This window comes from Acanthisitta chloris, unplaced genomic scaffold (assembly GCF_000695815.1).
Source record: "Acanthisitta chloris isolate BGI_N310 unplaced genomic scaffold, ASM69581v1 scaffold2201, whole genome shotgun sequence".
Taxonomy (NCBI): domain Eukaryota; kingdom Metazoa; phylum Chordata; class Aves; order Passeriformes; family Acanthisittidae; genus Acanthisitta; species Acanthisitta chloris.
Genome location: NW_008656383.1, coordinates 47097 through 62971, shown reverse-complemented (window position 1 = coordinate 62971; position 15875 = coordinate 47097). Strand labels below are relative to the sequence as shown.

At 40.3% G+C, this 15875-nt stretch overlaps 1 protein-coding gene across 1 annotated transcript in view; it reads right to left on the bottom strand.

Moving 5' to 3' along the window:
• Positions 1-15875, bottom strand: part of LOC103811334 (neuronal tyrosine-phosphorylated phosphoinositide-3-kinase adapter 2-like) — a gene marked incomplete at its 5' end in the record, with an annotated part of 70369 nt that overhangs the window by 17790 nt on the left and 36704 nt on the right. The window contains 2 exons of the mRNA XM_009084302.1: positions 5877-5980; positions 13800-14009. Coding sequence (XP_009082550.1) covers positions 5877-5980; positions 13800-14009 — 314 coding nt within the window. The remainder of the gene's footprint in view (positions 1-5876; positions 5981-13799; positions 14010-15875) is intronic.

The window sequence follows — 15875 nt, the reverse complement described above, 5'->3', positions numbered from 1 at the left end:
GGAATGATCCCAGCAAGATTCCAGGTTAATTAATGAAATTACCAGGTTGTCCAAGGGAAAAGACATGCAGCTCTACATGCTCACTGAGAGCTTAGCTAGGTGAATCCCCTCTGCAGGCACCTCTCTTCATACTTCCTGTGGAGAAGCTGTATTATACCCCTGATTTAGGCTTCTCAGAGGTAGGTAGGATAGATCTCAGCTGAAAAGTCCACTCTTCCTTCTACAAGCCTTTTATTATTTATATACCTACATATAAATTTAAGGAACCAACTTATTTTTTTATCTCTAAAATTCTTGCCTATGAAAGACACATACTAGTGATGGATTCACTTATTTGGTGCACGACAGTAAGAACATGGTCAAGTCCCTCCTGTGAATGGGAAGCCTTTCCCCTTTGCTATATTATATTAAGACAAGCCATAAAAATAGGTGAGAGCTGTCCTGAATTTTGGAAGGTGATGGTTAATTTGTTCATCATGTGCCTTCTAAGTTGTGTTTACCAGTGGGGTCATATGGAGAAAAAAATTGCCACCTCAACTTGCTGAGGGCTCAGGCACATAACAGGCAAGTAATGAACTGAGCTGCCTTTTTGTTTTAAATAAGCCACAAAAATTTTCAGTGTTGATTCTGATATATTTTCTAGCTTTTTCTTCATTCCTTCAATGCAAGCTGAAGCTCCTTAATTCAGAGCTGTCCATGTAGCTTCATTCCATCCTTTCAGTTATTCCTTCTAATCTCAGCATGGCTTCTGGATTTTACTTTGATCATCGCTGTAAACTTTTAATCTTCTTTCCTTGCTTAAACTGGGGCTAGATATCACTGCCTGGTCCTCCCCACAAGAAGACACCAGATCCTAAGAGGCACACAGACCCTTGGAATTAAGATGGCATACCTTGAGGAGGCAACAGCATAGGACAGTGCTGTCTGGCCACTGAAAAGAAAGTAACTTACAGGCAGCATGAAGAGAGGCTGCACAACTGCAGATAAGGTACACAGTTTTGTGGAAATCTGTCTGAAAACAGGCTCTGCATAGCAGAAAAGCTTAAATATCACACTGTAACTATCAAGAGTTTTGTTTTTAAAGAGTGTGTTTTCCTTCAGACCATGTTCTAAACATGCACTACTGTGCTGCTCTGCAGCTTAATACATGGGAGTTTCCAATTGCTGTCTACATCCAAAAGAAACAATCCTCACTTTGCAAAATTCATTTGCAGAAAAAAAAAATCTAGAGATAGTTATATAATCTTTTTTTTTTTTTTCTTAAAATGGGAATCAGTGTTTTTTGAGTGTGCTGAAGACTGTTTCAGACAAGCCTGGCAGTGACCTAGAGGTGATTTTATGTACATTAAAAATCTAGATGTGCCATGCCCTGCTCTCCAGCAGAGGGACTTCCACAGCTCAGCTCGCTTGAAACCTTCTCTTTTTTTGTGACAGACATGCTCAGTGCACACAGTATCCTGAATGTCACAGGGATGTCCGAGCCCATCGATAGAGTGTAACCCTTTGTCACCCTCAAGTGAAGATGTGCATGACAGGATGCAGGGAAACATCACAGTATTGCAGTGATACCTGTGACTCCAAATCCTTCTTGCTTTACACAGGTCCCCTGACCCCTGAGCAGGGGAAAACACCTGACCATGCCTGGCACAGAAGTCTCAGGCTCCAGCAGAGACTCCAGCAATGTGGGTGAGGACTTACTCATTGGGGCACCTGTCAACCATGTTTATTGTACTTTATAAACCCCACGTGGCAGCTAAATTCTACTGTCCTTTGTCCACTTAGGCAGCTACAAAAGACTGGAACTTGGTTTTGTTTCTGTATAAAGGCCAAACTCAGATGAACTTTTACTATCTCTAATGTTATCCACACATTTCTCGTGTCTAAGATAAACTTACTGTAATTTACAGAACTTTTATTCATTCCCTGTAAGTTTTCAGCAAACACTGGAGAAAGTTTATAAAATCATAGAGTCATTTAGGTTGGAAAAATCCTTAAGATCAGCAAGTCCAACCCTTAGCCCAGCACTGCCAAGTCCACCACTAAACCATGTCCTCAAGTGCCACATCTACACCTTTTCAATAAGTCCAGGGATGGTGATTCCAGCACATCCCTAAGCAACCTGTTCCAATGCTTGACAACCCTTTCTGTGAAGAATGTTTTCCAAATATCCATACACTATATCCTGTGTGTCTAGTCCTGATCATTTCCTCTTGGATTATGGGTTTTCATTCTTCTCCCCATTCCTCATCTCCCAGATCAAAGGGCTGGTATCTGGAAAACAACTATTAAACACTGAGGCAAAGGAAGCATTCTCATCCTTTTCCTCATCCTCTGTCACTATGTTTTTCCTGCACAGCCAATAAAGGATGGAGATTCTCCTTAGCCCTTCTTTTTTTTTGAAAATATAGAAATACTGTCTTTCATGGCAGTAGCCAGATTAAGTTCCGCTTGGGCTTTGGCCCTTCTGATTTTCTCCCTGCATAACCCTTTTCCTCCTGAGTCACCTGTCCCTTCTTCCAAACTTCACATTCTCTCATTTTTTCCTGAGTTCCAGCTAAAGCTCTGTTCAGACAGGCTCATCTTCCAGCACATGAGGGCAGCCTGCTCCTGCACCTTTAAGATTTCCTGCTTTCCTTCTTTCCTCTTTACAAGGCAATGTGTGATATCTAGAACATTTCTCTGCTACATACACTCCTTTCTTTAAGATATTTATATTAATATATGCATTTAGGAAATACATCTATATGCCACATCTGTAGCTCAGAAAATGCTGCATGCTCCTGTCTTATCACAGTTTTGAGCTCCTCACCTGACCTTGTCTGCTACTTCCTTAAACTTCATCCTTTCACAATCACTAACTTCAGTTCCAAAATAAACTCATGTTTGTATTGCAATTTAAATTGAGCCAATTCACAACTTCATCCAAGGTTGCTTCACACAACCAGCTCTTTCCAAATGCCCTCTCCATTTCCCAGGACTGAGGACAGAATGGCAGGCTCTCTATTGGCTCAGCATGTTCTGGCTACCACTACACTGCAGAATTTTTAGTATTGTCCATAAGAGACCAGCCACATAATTCATCTCTGCTTTAAGCCCTTTCTCTGTATTTATAAGCAGTCACTCTAAGCTTACCATCCATAAATATGTTCTGTGAATGCTAACTGGTTAATCCTCACAATTCCTACACCAGTAAGCAAAAAAGAGATAAGAAAATAAAGTATAGGGGGAATTAAATGTCAATAGTTACATACTGAGCCAATATTTTACAGGAATTGTAATATAGGTTTCCTTTCATCAGGCCTATTTTTAATTACTAAGCATCCTCACCACTTCTTTGAATGATTCTGTAATAAAAATGCTGGGCTGGGAGAGCTCAGTTGCAGATCTTTTTCCCCCAATTAAACATCTTGAAAAACATCAATTTGGGATCCATGAAGATTTGAGAAAACCAATTAACAGTAATCTGCCCTTACCCAGATCTTGTATCCCTGTATGAGTGCTAGCTGTGCCCATCTGATCAACAAAGTGGTGGACAACACAATGCAGCCTCTTAATCTTTTGGAAAATCTAACTGTTCGTTGTGATGTGGTTAAGGAAACCAGTATCAATGCAATCAATAGCCACAGCACACAAAAATAAATACCCTGCATGCCACAATCTGTCAGACTCAGAATGGGCTAACAACCCAGACATTTGGAACACATTTCACCTGTCATGGATTATTTGCACATTAAGATAGAAAAGGTGTTGAAAGAACACAGTCAAAGTAATGTTTGTATCTGACAATGACTTTTGTCATGTCACTGAAATCACGGTCAAATCCACAGCTTTAAAAATTATGCTATCATCATAATTGGCAGCATAATAGATGGGCAGTAAGAGATTGTCAGCTTGAAGGGAAGACTTAAGGAGAGAAAGCTTGTGCTATTTTTTCTTGTTTTTCATGAAGTCATGACCGTACCATACATTATTCAATTAACAAGATCACCCTCCTACAGTCACTTGAAAATTCCTCTTATCATCTTTGTTCCTTTCTTCTGTATGAACTGAGGTGGATTTTTCCTCCACAGTTTCAGTGAACCCTGGCTGCAGCTTCTAAGAAGCTCATTATCTCTTCTATCACATCAGCTTCTGCTTTCAAGGCTTATTGTTTAGTTCTTAATATAAACTGAGACGCTAAAATCCCTTCAAAACACCCAAGGTGCCTTTGCCACTGCACAACCAGCAAAGCATCATGTGTGCTGTAAGACCCATTTAATCAAAATCAGGCACTACATGAACACTGGGACACTCCAAACCTTTGGAAGTACAATTACCCTAATTTCTTCCTTAGATGAAGGGACATTTGACTCGTTATTTAAATGGGCTGTCATTTTAAGTCTCTATTATGGATTTTATTTGCTTATGTAAAACATGTTTTAGAAATGTGCAGGGGTCAGTCAGGCATTGTGTCTGGCAGGGCTCAGGAGTAATGCAATAGCATCAGTTCATACAAGTTACAGAATTGTAACCTGTATACGGACTAGGCTACCCAAATACAACCTTCCTAACAAGTAGCTAGCTGTCTGGAGGGAGTAAATCAACCTTTCTTTTCTGGTCTTTACTTTGGCCAAGACCTTAGAGAAGCAACTCACCAAGCCACAAACAACACAAACACGTGATTATTGCAAAGTAGTCCTCAGGGAATTTTTCACTCAAACCTTACTGACCTTATAGGATTTTGGGGACTAATTCCCTGAAAGCCAATCAAAAATTCCTCATCTAAATAAGGGTGTCTGTGTGTGTGTGTGCACATATATGTATGTGCTCATGAATACATATGTGCCTGTGTCTCTGTGTGCACATGCACAGCCTGACACACGCAGTGATCCGTGGGCCTGCACATGTACACATGGTGATGCAATACCAGAGTGCTTTGACAGAAAACATCCACATGATGTTGAAGTGAAACCTCTTCTTTCAATTGCTACTCTCAGTACTGTCAAGCTAATAATACAGGACTGTGCAACAAAATGGTACAATATCAGCATTAGCATATAAAATAAAGGTAAGTATAGGTTTCCCATGTCTTTATTTCTTTTCCATTTTCTCTCTGTTGGAGAAATTTGCCAAACCTAAACACTTTCATTTCTTTCTCAAGGGTCTATGTGGCAGTTTAGGTTTTGAAAAGGGGGAAAAAAGTATCTCTGCTGAAGATAAAAAGAGATGTTGCCCCTTTGATTTGTTTTTTGACTCTTAACGATACACAATAAATATAACTACAGTGGACTATTAAATAGTCCTGTAAGCATTACATGGTCTATAGCTGAAGAGAATTTAGCTGCCTTAACTAAAGAAAATCACTTGCTGTAAGAGCAGTTTTCAGGACAGTGATAAATCACAGTGTAATACAATCATGCATTAATCTCAAATCAAATGTGAGACTGGCACAAATATTAAAGTACAACTGGGCAGAAGTCAGGTATGTACAGGTCATTGACAAACATTGGTGCAAGTGCTTTAGACAAGACATTTAAAATAAATTTACATAAAAACATAGATTAAATTTATCAAAGTTTGATAAATTTCAAGGACAGTAAAAAAGTACAGAAAACATGAAAAAATAAAAAAACCCAGCCAGTTCGTACAGTTCAGGTTTACTACGCTTACATTACAGAATGAAGACAGAAAAAGCTACAAGGAATTAAGGGCAAACAAAATTCTGCTGGCTATGGCCAACGGAATTTCGTCGCCAATGAGAGATGCGCACACACGCACAGAAAACAAAGACAAAACCCAAAGAAATCATTTACTGTAACAAAAGACAGACAAAGGAGTGAGAAACATTTGGCATGTTGCAGCACATGGAGTCATTCACGATTGGCTAACGATGGTACCTGGCTCGGCTGAAGATCACTGCTTTGCCTGAGCGGCGTGACGGACGCGGGAGGCACACCTGATGTGGATGCAGAACGACCTAGTCTGCAACTTGCTTTAGACTCTGCAAAGGAAGAGAGAGAGAAGAAACACCAGTGAACAGGAGGTGGCTTGTAGCTGCAGTAAACTGAAACGTGATGGAACCAGGATTCCCTTGAAATGGAGACTCCAGGCTTGGTTTCTAGTTAAAACCTTGGGCATTTGGCTGAATCATGAACAGACGTTGAGATCAGAGTAAAAGGGATTAAGACTCATCCCATGTCCTGACCTCTGCTCTAGCATCTCTGAGGCTGAAGTACAGGGCCTGAAACACAGACAGACAGGAAGAATGTAAAAAAACCATTCTGGTTGCTTCCCCACCCCAGTGCCTTTTCCACTCCTCATATAACACAGCAGTGATTAAGGGAGTTACAGTGGCTTCTGTCTTCATCTCTCCATCCCAGAGCTGAGGGACATGCCAGCCCAAAGACTGATTGTGCTGAGGGAAAGCATGAAATGCCAGAAGAAGTGAGTGTATAAAGGGGGTGAGGATACTGTCACACTTGGGGATTTGGAATGATACCAAAAATATCTGGAAATCTGATGTCAATGGCAGTGAATTGAGAGACATAAGTAGGAAGACAAGAGACAAATCAGAACATCAGTAGTGGCAAATTCTGAGGTCAGTTGCCCAGAATCAAGGTGATTACAGAAGCAGGGGTTGCCTTTAGAGAAAGCTCCATTTCAGAGAAGGACTCTGCAGAAATTGCAGTTATTTCATTTTCCTTCTGCTGTTGTGCATAGAGGCATTTCCAGAAGGCTTCCCACTGATTTCCAGCACAGGTTACTATTGTACATACAGCAGGTTGTACGTATACAAGGTGACCATGCAGCTCAGGAGGCTTGGATGAAGGTTTTTATGTGTGAGCCACGCTGACACCCATGTGCTACCCCATGTTCAACACCCCACATCTGGCTTGGAGAAAACTGACTTTTCCCCAGAAAAGAGTCTGCCTGTTTCTGCCTGAGAAATGTTTTTGTCCCTTACATGCTGAGGAAATATCTCCCAACCCATGACTCTTGGCTCAGATGAATGTGTTCCTTCTCCTCATGTTTCCAAGTCTTCTTCCCAACCCTGCACCTGTTTTTCCTATTTAGTGGGCAAACACTGAGATAAAGAGCATTTGCAATCACCAGACAGACTTTGTGCAACAACAGACTCTCACTTTTAGCACTGACAGTACTGCTTCACCATGAATAACAATTATAATGCCATGCCTCATTACAATTTATAGAGCTTTTAATTTTTTTAAATAAGGTGTAAAGAATTCCTCCTGTTCAATCTCATGTTTTCAAGAAGATAGGAAGGACCTATGCCTTGTGCAATCCTGGTTCAGCAAGTTTTCGTTCGAAGCACATATTTTCTTACATATCTTTTGCTTCTGTCTGTCTGAAATTTATTTTCTCATGCCTCATTTACACTGCTGCTTTGTCTGTGTTTGTTTCACACTAATTTGTCTATCTCCTTTGCAGATCTCTAGTATCATCACTAGCCTTTGGCTGGGCCATGGTTTGAAAAGATGTCTATCACCAGTATGTTCTTACAGTCACTTGGCACACCTTGGAAACTTGAGGACAGCTGGCACATTACTCCACGTACCAGCAACATGCTGAAATGGATTCTTCCAATCACACTGATGCTTTTTCATTGTCACCTTAAATGCTTATTTCCCTTAGATGTTTCAGAATTAAACAGGGTGTGGAGAAGAGCTATCCACTTATGCTGGAGCACTTAGGCCAATGAAAGCATCTGTATGGGTGAATATATTCATCAACTAAATATTAATAGGTTGGTTAACATCCAGCTGGCTGAGCAGCAAAAATATTTATGCTGTTTGATGAATGCATTATTCAAGTCACTCACTCCTAGTCAGTCTGTAAACATAGCACGAGTCAACACGGCAATAGGCAGACAGAAAGGAGCAGACTACCCTCGTCCATAACCTTGCAGTTTGTATGTAATCTGTTGTTTTTCTTTTTTTGGACTTGGGCAGTTATTCTGAAGGCTGATTAGGACTTGTTTTTGTTCTGATTTCACACTGTCTGTGTGCCAGGTTTTTGACTGTTCCTTTCAGCAATATAGATATAATAGTGGAACTCATTATTATATCTCATCTCTCATCTCCTGCAGTTTTGTTGGGGTTTCAGAGAGGACGAGAATTGGGTTGGGTTTTTTTTTCAGTTGTTTTTCTGTACTGCTAAATAGAGACTCTGTTTCTGCTGTGACAAGCAGAATCAGACACTCAGCATGTAAGAAAACTCCAAGGCACTGTCTGCCTATGTTTCTGAATTATTTTTTTTTGCTTTGGGAAAGCAGAGAGAAGTGTCATAATTTCCAATTTGGATCTATGTGCAGTAACAAGAGAATACCATTCCTTGGCAAAGAGACTCCTTTCATCTGGCATCAAAGAAATAAAACCTATCACATACAGATGAAGTATTAGTTCCTTTATCTCTCTCTAATATATGTTAGAGTATTAAGGAAACTGTTGTGATTTCCATGGTGATACTCACCAAAAAGGGGTTTCAGAGGGGTTTCAATGATGGTTCCCTCAAACGTTTTATTTTCATTTTCAAGTTCATAAGTTGAGTTGTGCAATGAGAGGGAATATTTGTTAGTAGCCATTGGTCTCAGTGGCAATATTGTTAGACCAAATAAATACTGTATTCTGTGGTAATTAGTGGTCTGAGTAACACCTTGACACTACACACTACTGTGGGGAAAATAAACCCCATCCATAAATGTTCTGTTGTATAAGTGATGGTCAGCTCATTGCTCTGTATTCTGCAGCATGTTATTTTTTCCAGCTATGGACAGCCTATTTATTCCCTGTACTGGTGCTGTCTGGCAGCATTAAGGAGGAGAATTTTAGGAGAGACTATCTAGTACAGAAATACAGGCTTTCCAATCACAAATAACATTGCCTTAAAGTTGTGTACTTAATTATTCATTTAAGCACATAAATGACCTGTTTTCCAAAGGTGCAGGGCTGTCATGGGGACTAAAGATGTAGAGGTTGCATCTGGGACAGGGGGGTGTTGTTGGATTTTCCTCAGTAAAGCACAGTGCTGAAAAGTGACAAGATTTTATGGAAATATTTTTGATCAGTTTTATACCAATGCGCAATGGGTTTCCATATTCTCCAGTACAACAGCTCTGCATGATTTTTATTTTTGGATCTTAATGGGAAGGCTCTTTTATTCATCCAAGGAAGGCTTCATTCTGCCTATCCTAATCTTAATTCAAAAAAATACTCTGGCTGTCACTTACATTGGAGAAGCTTCTTATCCTGTCACAGTCTCTTCTTTGCACATGAAAAGAGAAATATTGCTTATTTGCTACAGCTGCCAAGAAGTGCGTTTTGAATTAAACAAGGCAATGTGACAGGCTGAGAGCAATCACATGCATTAAAAAAAGAAGAAAAAGAAAACATGCATGTTGGAAAAAATGAATCACACCTATTATCCTCATACTGGCCTGGCCATGTTGGTCTCCCGAAAAGAGATGAGTAAGCTGAAACATAACTTGAAATGATGAAATGTTAAGGTGGAATAACTATATAGCATTCTGTTACTTTAAAAAAAAATATTTAGGACTTCACCTGCAGAAGTCAATTAGTGCTGAAATAGCACAGCAGCATGTCAAGCTGAACTGTTTTCACAAAGGGAGCACTGAACCTGTGGATTTCAGTGTTAACAGAGATCCATAGGTCAAAAGCTTAGCAGGACTCAAAATCAAGTCAGGCAGTAAGTAAAACCATGTCTGAAAGGAACCCTGTGTTTAGGTTTAGGAGATACTTTGCCCAGGGGGAAAAGCTATGAGTGAATACAGTTGGTATCCTGAAGTATGAGTGTTTATTTTCTTTGCAAAGCTTTTGTTGTAGGATCTAGCTGTGTTTGCTATTTCCTGGTTACTCTGTAACACAAGTTAAGTGTTTGGTGTTTTTGTTCAAGGGATTTGTGTGTGTTTTCCTTACAGCCAGACAATATTTATACTCCAGTGACATGTATACATACAAATTCAACTCGAGCATGGTTTAGCGGTGGGCTTGGCAGTGCTAGGTCAACAGCTGGACCCAGTGATCACAAAGGTCTTTTCCAACCTAAACTATTCTGTGTATTAGATGGGAAATGTTTTAAATTAAGACCTGTTCTGAACTATCATGTGTCAGGTCTATGACCAAGGCAATGAGGTAAAGAATAATCATGCCCTACTAGCAGTGAGGGTTTTTTTCTTAAAATGTCTTGCTATTTTTCTCTGAAGCTTTTGGCATGGGCTACTGTCAGTCTTGGGGCTCTGGATCAAAAGACAACTGTGCATTGCTCTAAACATCTGTAACACCATTGCTGCACAGAGCAGCCAGTACTTCCACAGTCAGGATCCCCCAGCCTGAGATCACACGCCTGGCTCATGGGCATTGCCTGGATGCCCTCAGTGTACAGCTCCCAGTACTACTCATTTTATTGCTCATGGGCATTGCCTGGATGCCCTCAGTGTACAGCTCCCAGCACTACTCATTTTATTGCTCATGGGCATTGCCTGGATGCCCTCAGTGTACAGCTCCCAGCACTACTCATTTTATTTTAGGTGGCAGGTGCTGCTTGGGAAGAGCTTGTGTGCTAAGAATGTGAATGACCAGCACAGAAAAGGTCTGGAAGCATCACACCCTGAGCTGAACCTCACTGGGCAGGCTGCCCACAACATGGGCCTCCAGCATTAAGTTGCCTTCACTTGGAGAATCCTTGTGGACTTAGGAGCACAGTGATGCTCTGATATTGCCTGTGAGGAGAAAATTTAGGAGTTGGTAGGAGTAGCCAGTTGTCTTTGTGTGAAGCAGACCTAGCTGGCATGAACTGGTACTTTGCTGTTACTCCCTTCTTGTACCAATGGATACATCTTGCACCTTGGACTTCCCAGACATTGCCCCATTCCCAAAGAGCTGAACTTAAATACTCATTATTTTTGCAAGTTCACAATGATAGCCAGTAATTCCAATGAAGGGTGGGCATTTACTCCATTCCTGATGATCTGCAGTGTTTTCAGCTGGAATACTAGTGGCTGGCTGAGTGAGAAGGTAACGATACAACACAGTATCCAAGATTTAAAAGGCAGGGCAGTGCCTGTCTCCAGCAGCAGGTGGCAGTGCAAAATGCTTCATGGTTGCAGTTAGGGAAAAAAAAAAAAGGCAGCAAGATTCCAGAAAATACTCAACTCTCCTGGAGCGAAGCTAAACAGCCTTCTGTTTCACAGATCCCGTTTGGCTGCTCACTACAATTGCATCAACTTTCCTAAATGCCAACATGCCCCCAAATCACACTGCTTTCCATAAGAAATGATAGGATGCCAAGAAACGGAAAGTGGCCTTGACAAATCGTGTGACAGAAGAGAGAACAATCAAGCACTAAAGACAGTGATAACCGTGAGCCACTGACAGACCAGGCTCATTTGCACAAAACGACCAGAAAGTTCAAGATTGCGTTGGGAGATGGTTCATTCTCCCTCTGACCTCCCTCTGACTACTAGTAGCAGTTTCAGAGATGGAGAGAACACACCAAAAATCAGTATTTTACTCAGTTATTTGCTCAGGCCACCCCAGTTCCTAGTTCATCTGTGCCTCAGCAGAGCTGCCTGACGAGTACACATGAGAAGTCCTTTCACACCCTTTCTGTTTTCCAGCAGAGCAATTCACCCCATTTTCTTTAATTTATTCCAGTGCAGCCCTAATTAATGCCTGTACCTGTGTGAACCTGGAGGCAGGCAGAAAACTGAGGTGTTTCAAGCACAAGTCTGCACAAAACTGTAGCTTTTTTTCTGTTATCTATGATGTTGAAAAGAGAGCAACAGCAACGATGACTATACTGGGGACTGCCCTGATTTTATTTAGTCCCGTGGTAAATCTAAGTTCTAAACTTCTAGCACAGAATTACTTTATGTCCTAGACTCCAGAAAGCATTTGTATTCATGCAAATGTATTAAATCTCCCTTCTTGCATTCTATTACAGTTCTAATTTAATTGCAAAGAATGATCTGTTACAGTTCATGTACAAGTTCATTGAGGAGAACTGTGTACAGCATTCTGAATGCAATGCCCCAACAATTAAAGGTAATACATGTTGCTCAGGCAACAGCAAGAGACACAGGGGAAAAAATATTCATAGCAGATGAGAGGCAATATTCATCAAATGAAATTTTGTAAAAACTGTGGGGAAAGAAAAGTCATAATCAGCTCTCAGATTTTAATCACAAAAAGGAGTCAAAATTCAGCCAAGAAAATATAATTTTTCTTTGACAGTGCTAGCAATGTAAGACAAAGTCACAGTGAACTAAATCAAGGCATGATTCAACAACTATTACAGTTTGCTGATGCCAAATGAAGATTGAGGCCAACATGTTTTGTCTGCTTTTGGAGATCGACCAGCTCTTTGAAATAAAACTGATGCAGAAAGGTTGGACAGAAGTGCTGTATTTTGCTAAGAACTTACTCTTTAATTTTAACTTCTTTACTACTCTGCTCCATACTGTCATCTCACAGAACTGAAGAGGTTGGTACACACCTTTTGTTTCTAATTATCAGATGTCCCAATACTTTGATGTGGTAGCTTTAAACCCACCCCTTTACCTGTGTTAACACAGATGATGCTCTAATGCACTGGGAACAGAATTTTTACCAAAAGCTATGAGCTAATCTGGAAAATTCCTCCCTACCAGGAGGCTTTGTGAGAACAGACAAGTAAGCAAGTGGTGGTAGCACCCAAATAACCTGTGTTAGAGTCATAAGATTTGCAGAAAAGTCAGTTTGACAGCTGTGGGAAGGACTATTTGGAGTGTCTGTAGCAAGGAAAGCTGGACTACCTGATTGCTGCAAGTGGTATGTCACACCAGCAAAGACTATTCAACTTATATACTGAGTTTCAGGTGTCATTTTCAGCAGCTCAGGGACAACATGAATCCCATTATCACACAGGGAAGCAATGCTCTGGGTGAGGTGTGAGCATCTCTGCTAGCTCAGCAGTTTAAAGACTCATCTCTGCCACTCACTGCCCAGCAGATCTCTCATGCAGCAATGATTTCTTGTCTAAGTAGCTCATTCATGGTTTTATGCTTACTGAACATTGACCATGAGGCTCCAGTATTATATATGCCAACTGTTTTTGAAGTGGATATTTTTCACAATCCAAGTAACAAGCAATGAAGTTCCTCTTTTAGGAGAGCTGTCAAAGCTTAGAAAGTAACAATGCAATGCTCATGCAAGAGCCACAGGTATCTGTTTATAGATGTCCATTCATGTATCACTTCTGTTTGCCTTCATTTACAAACAGGTCAGTGTTATTTTTCATGGTTATGGCAACTTTATATCCACAAAATTTGATGAATAAAATGGAGAGGTGTGAATTTGAGACTCCTGAAAGCCACAGTCAATTTTCTAGAAATTTCTGTACAAGCATAAAGCAAAGGCTGCCTATGTCCAGTCACTGTGGCCATGAGTAAGACAGCCTTGGTCTGCTTAGTGTGGTCTTGTTACTCTAGGTGATAGCTGAATTTAGTAACTTGTCTCTGAGGTGCCATCCCGAGGGTCTTTCAGTGTCAAGTGGAATGCCTTACTCCTTTTAAAACAGATCTACAGCATGTTTACATGCTTATATTACCTGCCACCATCCCAATCCTGCTCCAGCACAGAGCACAAGCAGAGAGCACAAGGCTTATTAGAGCAGCAGTCAACAGGCAGGGAGATTCTAAAGAAGTCTAAAGAATCTGGATGCTTGCCTACACCTGTGTGTCTTTAGAGATTCTGCATCTCACAAGGAGATTGATGAGATCTCCCCTGCTCTGCTACTTGACGTACCTGAGCTGTTGCTTCCAGACAACATGGTTGGGCTGACAGAGGATCTCCCCAGCCTGCTGGACACCACAGGTGGGCCTGGGGTTCCATCCCATTCCTGAGCTTTCCCTGGGTCCCTAGAGGAAGCTGTCCCATGATGTCCTCTCTCTTTGTTTTCCAGCTTTGGTAGTGGTTCAGTGCTGTGACTTCTGATTTTCAGCTCATCTAGTGGTTCTACAAAACACACAAGTGCACATTTGGTTAGAGAGTGTCTGTTCATCATCCATATCATGTAACAATCTTTTGCTCAATACTCCATATGTACCAATCATAAATCTTTTAAAGGCAAGTTTTAGCATGATTTTACCCTCTAGGCCTAAAACCTGTAGGCTTTAATACACTTGTTAATTATTAAAACCATACACCATGAAGCAGATGGATAAAATGCAATTTTTCTGTTACAAATTTATATGCTGGGAAAATAATTCTGAAAATGGTATCCTACCAAATTGTAGTTTAATAACGATTTATAGAAATACTTGAATTCTTTTCAGCTGTTATTTCACTGGGAACAAGTTCTTCTTCAGGCACTTTCTATGGAAGCTCTCTCCTAAGGCAATATTGTGCAAGCAACATATCTGTACTCTTCATAAGCTCCAATAAAAAGCACACAATCCACAAAACAAAAAAAGAAAAAAATCCATTTTGGGTGTGCCCAGCACCATAACCCAGGGAATGAAATTTCACTTGGTTGGAAAATCCTTGGAGTCAGAAAATTACTTTCTGCTTGCAACACTCATGCAGTCAGCTCTTGTTGCAGTGGAAATGCTCTGAGTATGGAGCTAAGGATTTATCCACTTCAGTTTACTTACCAGAGAAGCCTTTGTACTTGTTGCCTGATAAAAATGATTTGTGCATTCGTAGTTTTATTATCAGCTGAATCAAAGCACAGCTGGAAACTATGGAAATATTCAGACTAAATACAGACTTGGTTTATAGTCTACTTCTTTCTAAAGTGTAGAAAATCAGTTTTCAGCTGGCTGTCTAGACTTTGCAAATTTACATTCCACTGTCCTTTCTGGGGGATTTTCAGTTCACAGTTTATCTGAGAAGTAATATATCCTAAAAATGAAAAGCAGATTGAATCAGATTGTAACATCGTGTAACCCATCACAGAGCCTGAATCATTATTATTTGGTGATCACTATCAGCAACATTGATACACAGACAGAAAAACAATATGTCAGTATTTTATATCGTTCCCTGTAATATTACTTTCCTCTTCACTTGTGAATACATAAAAAAGAAAAAAAATAACCAGCGCTTCACTTTTGCTCAAATACTTTGAGCAGGGTGTTAGAATAATAGCAGCTTCCTTACTAAATGTCAATGGGAATCATACTCAAATTCAAGAAAACAAAATTTAAAATTAAAAAAAAAAAAATCACTGTGTGAGTTCTTGCTTTACTGGAAGAGCCACCTCAGTTCTCACATGCCTAAGAGAGCTCCCAAAATGCAGAATGTTCCCCTCCCAGGTCTCAGCCCATTACTGGCACCTTCACTGACTGTCCCAGCCACTTGGGTATGATGGCCATGGGCAAAGCTTTCCACAGTCGAGCGTTAGATTCTGAAAGCTGAAATTATTATGGAAAGTATCTTTATTGTTCAATACTTCTTCAGCCAAAATGGTACATAAAAATGTAAATTTCAAGAAATAATTCACCGCTTTAAATATTTATGGACACAGTTGGTTAAACTGCCATAAAGGCATTCAAATGTTTCAAGCACTTCCAGCTGTCATTGTATTTCAATATTCAAAGATATGCCTTTTTATTATTTATTTCACCTGGATCTCAGGCTTTTCCATTGAAAGAGTAAGATGCTGGCTAAAATCTCTTAGAGAGAACATAATTTACAAATAATTGGCATGTACAATTTCTTCTCTATGAAAGGTCCCCTAATAGCTGTACACTAGGCAAGTTTGGCACGTGAGCTGAGGTACTAGAAAACTCAGAAATGCTGAAGGAAGTAAGAAAAAAACTGATTCACTTAGTTGTAGCTTGGACCAAAGCAAACTGAAATTACAGCTACAGAAAACGT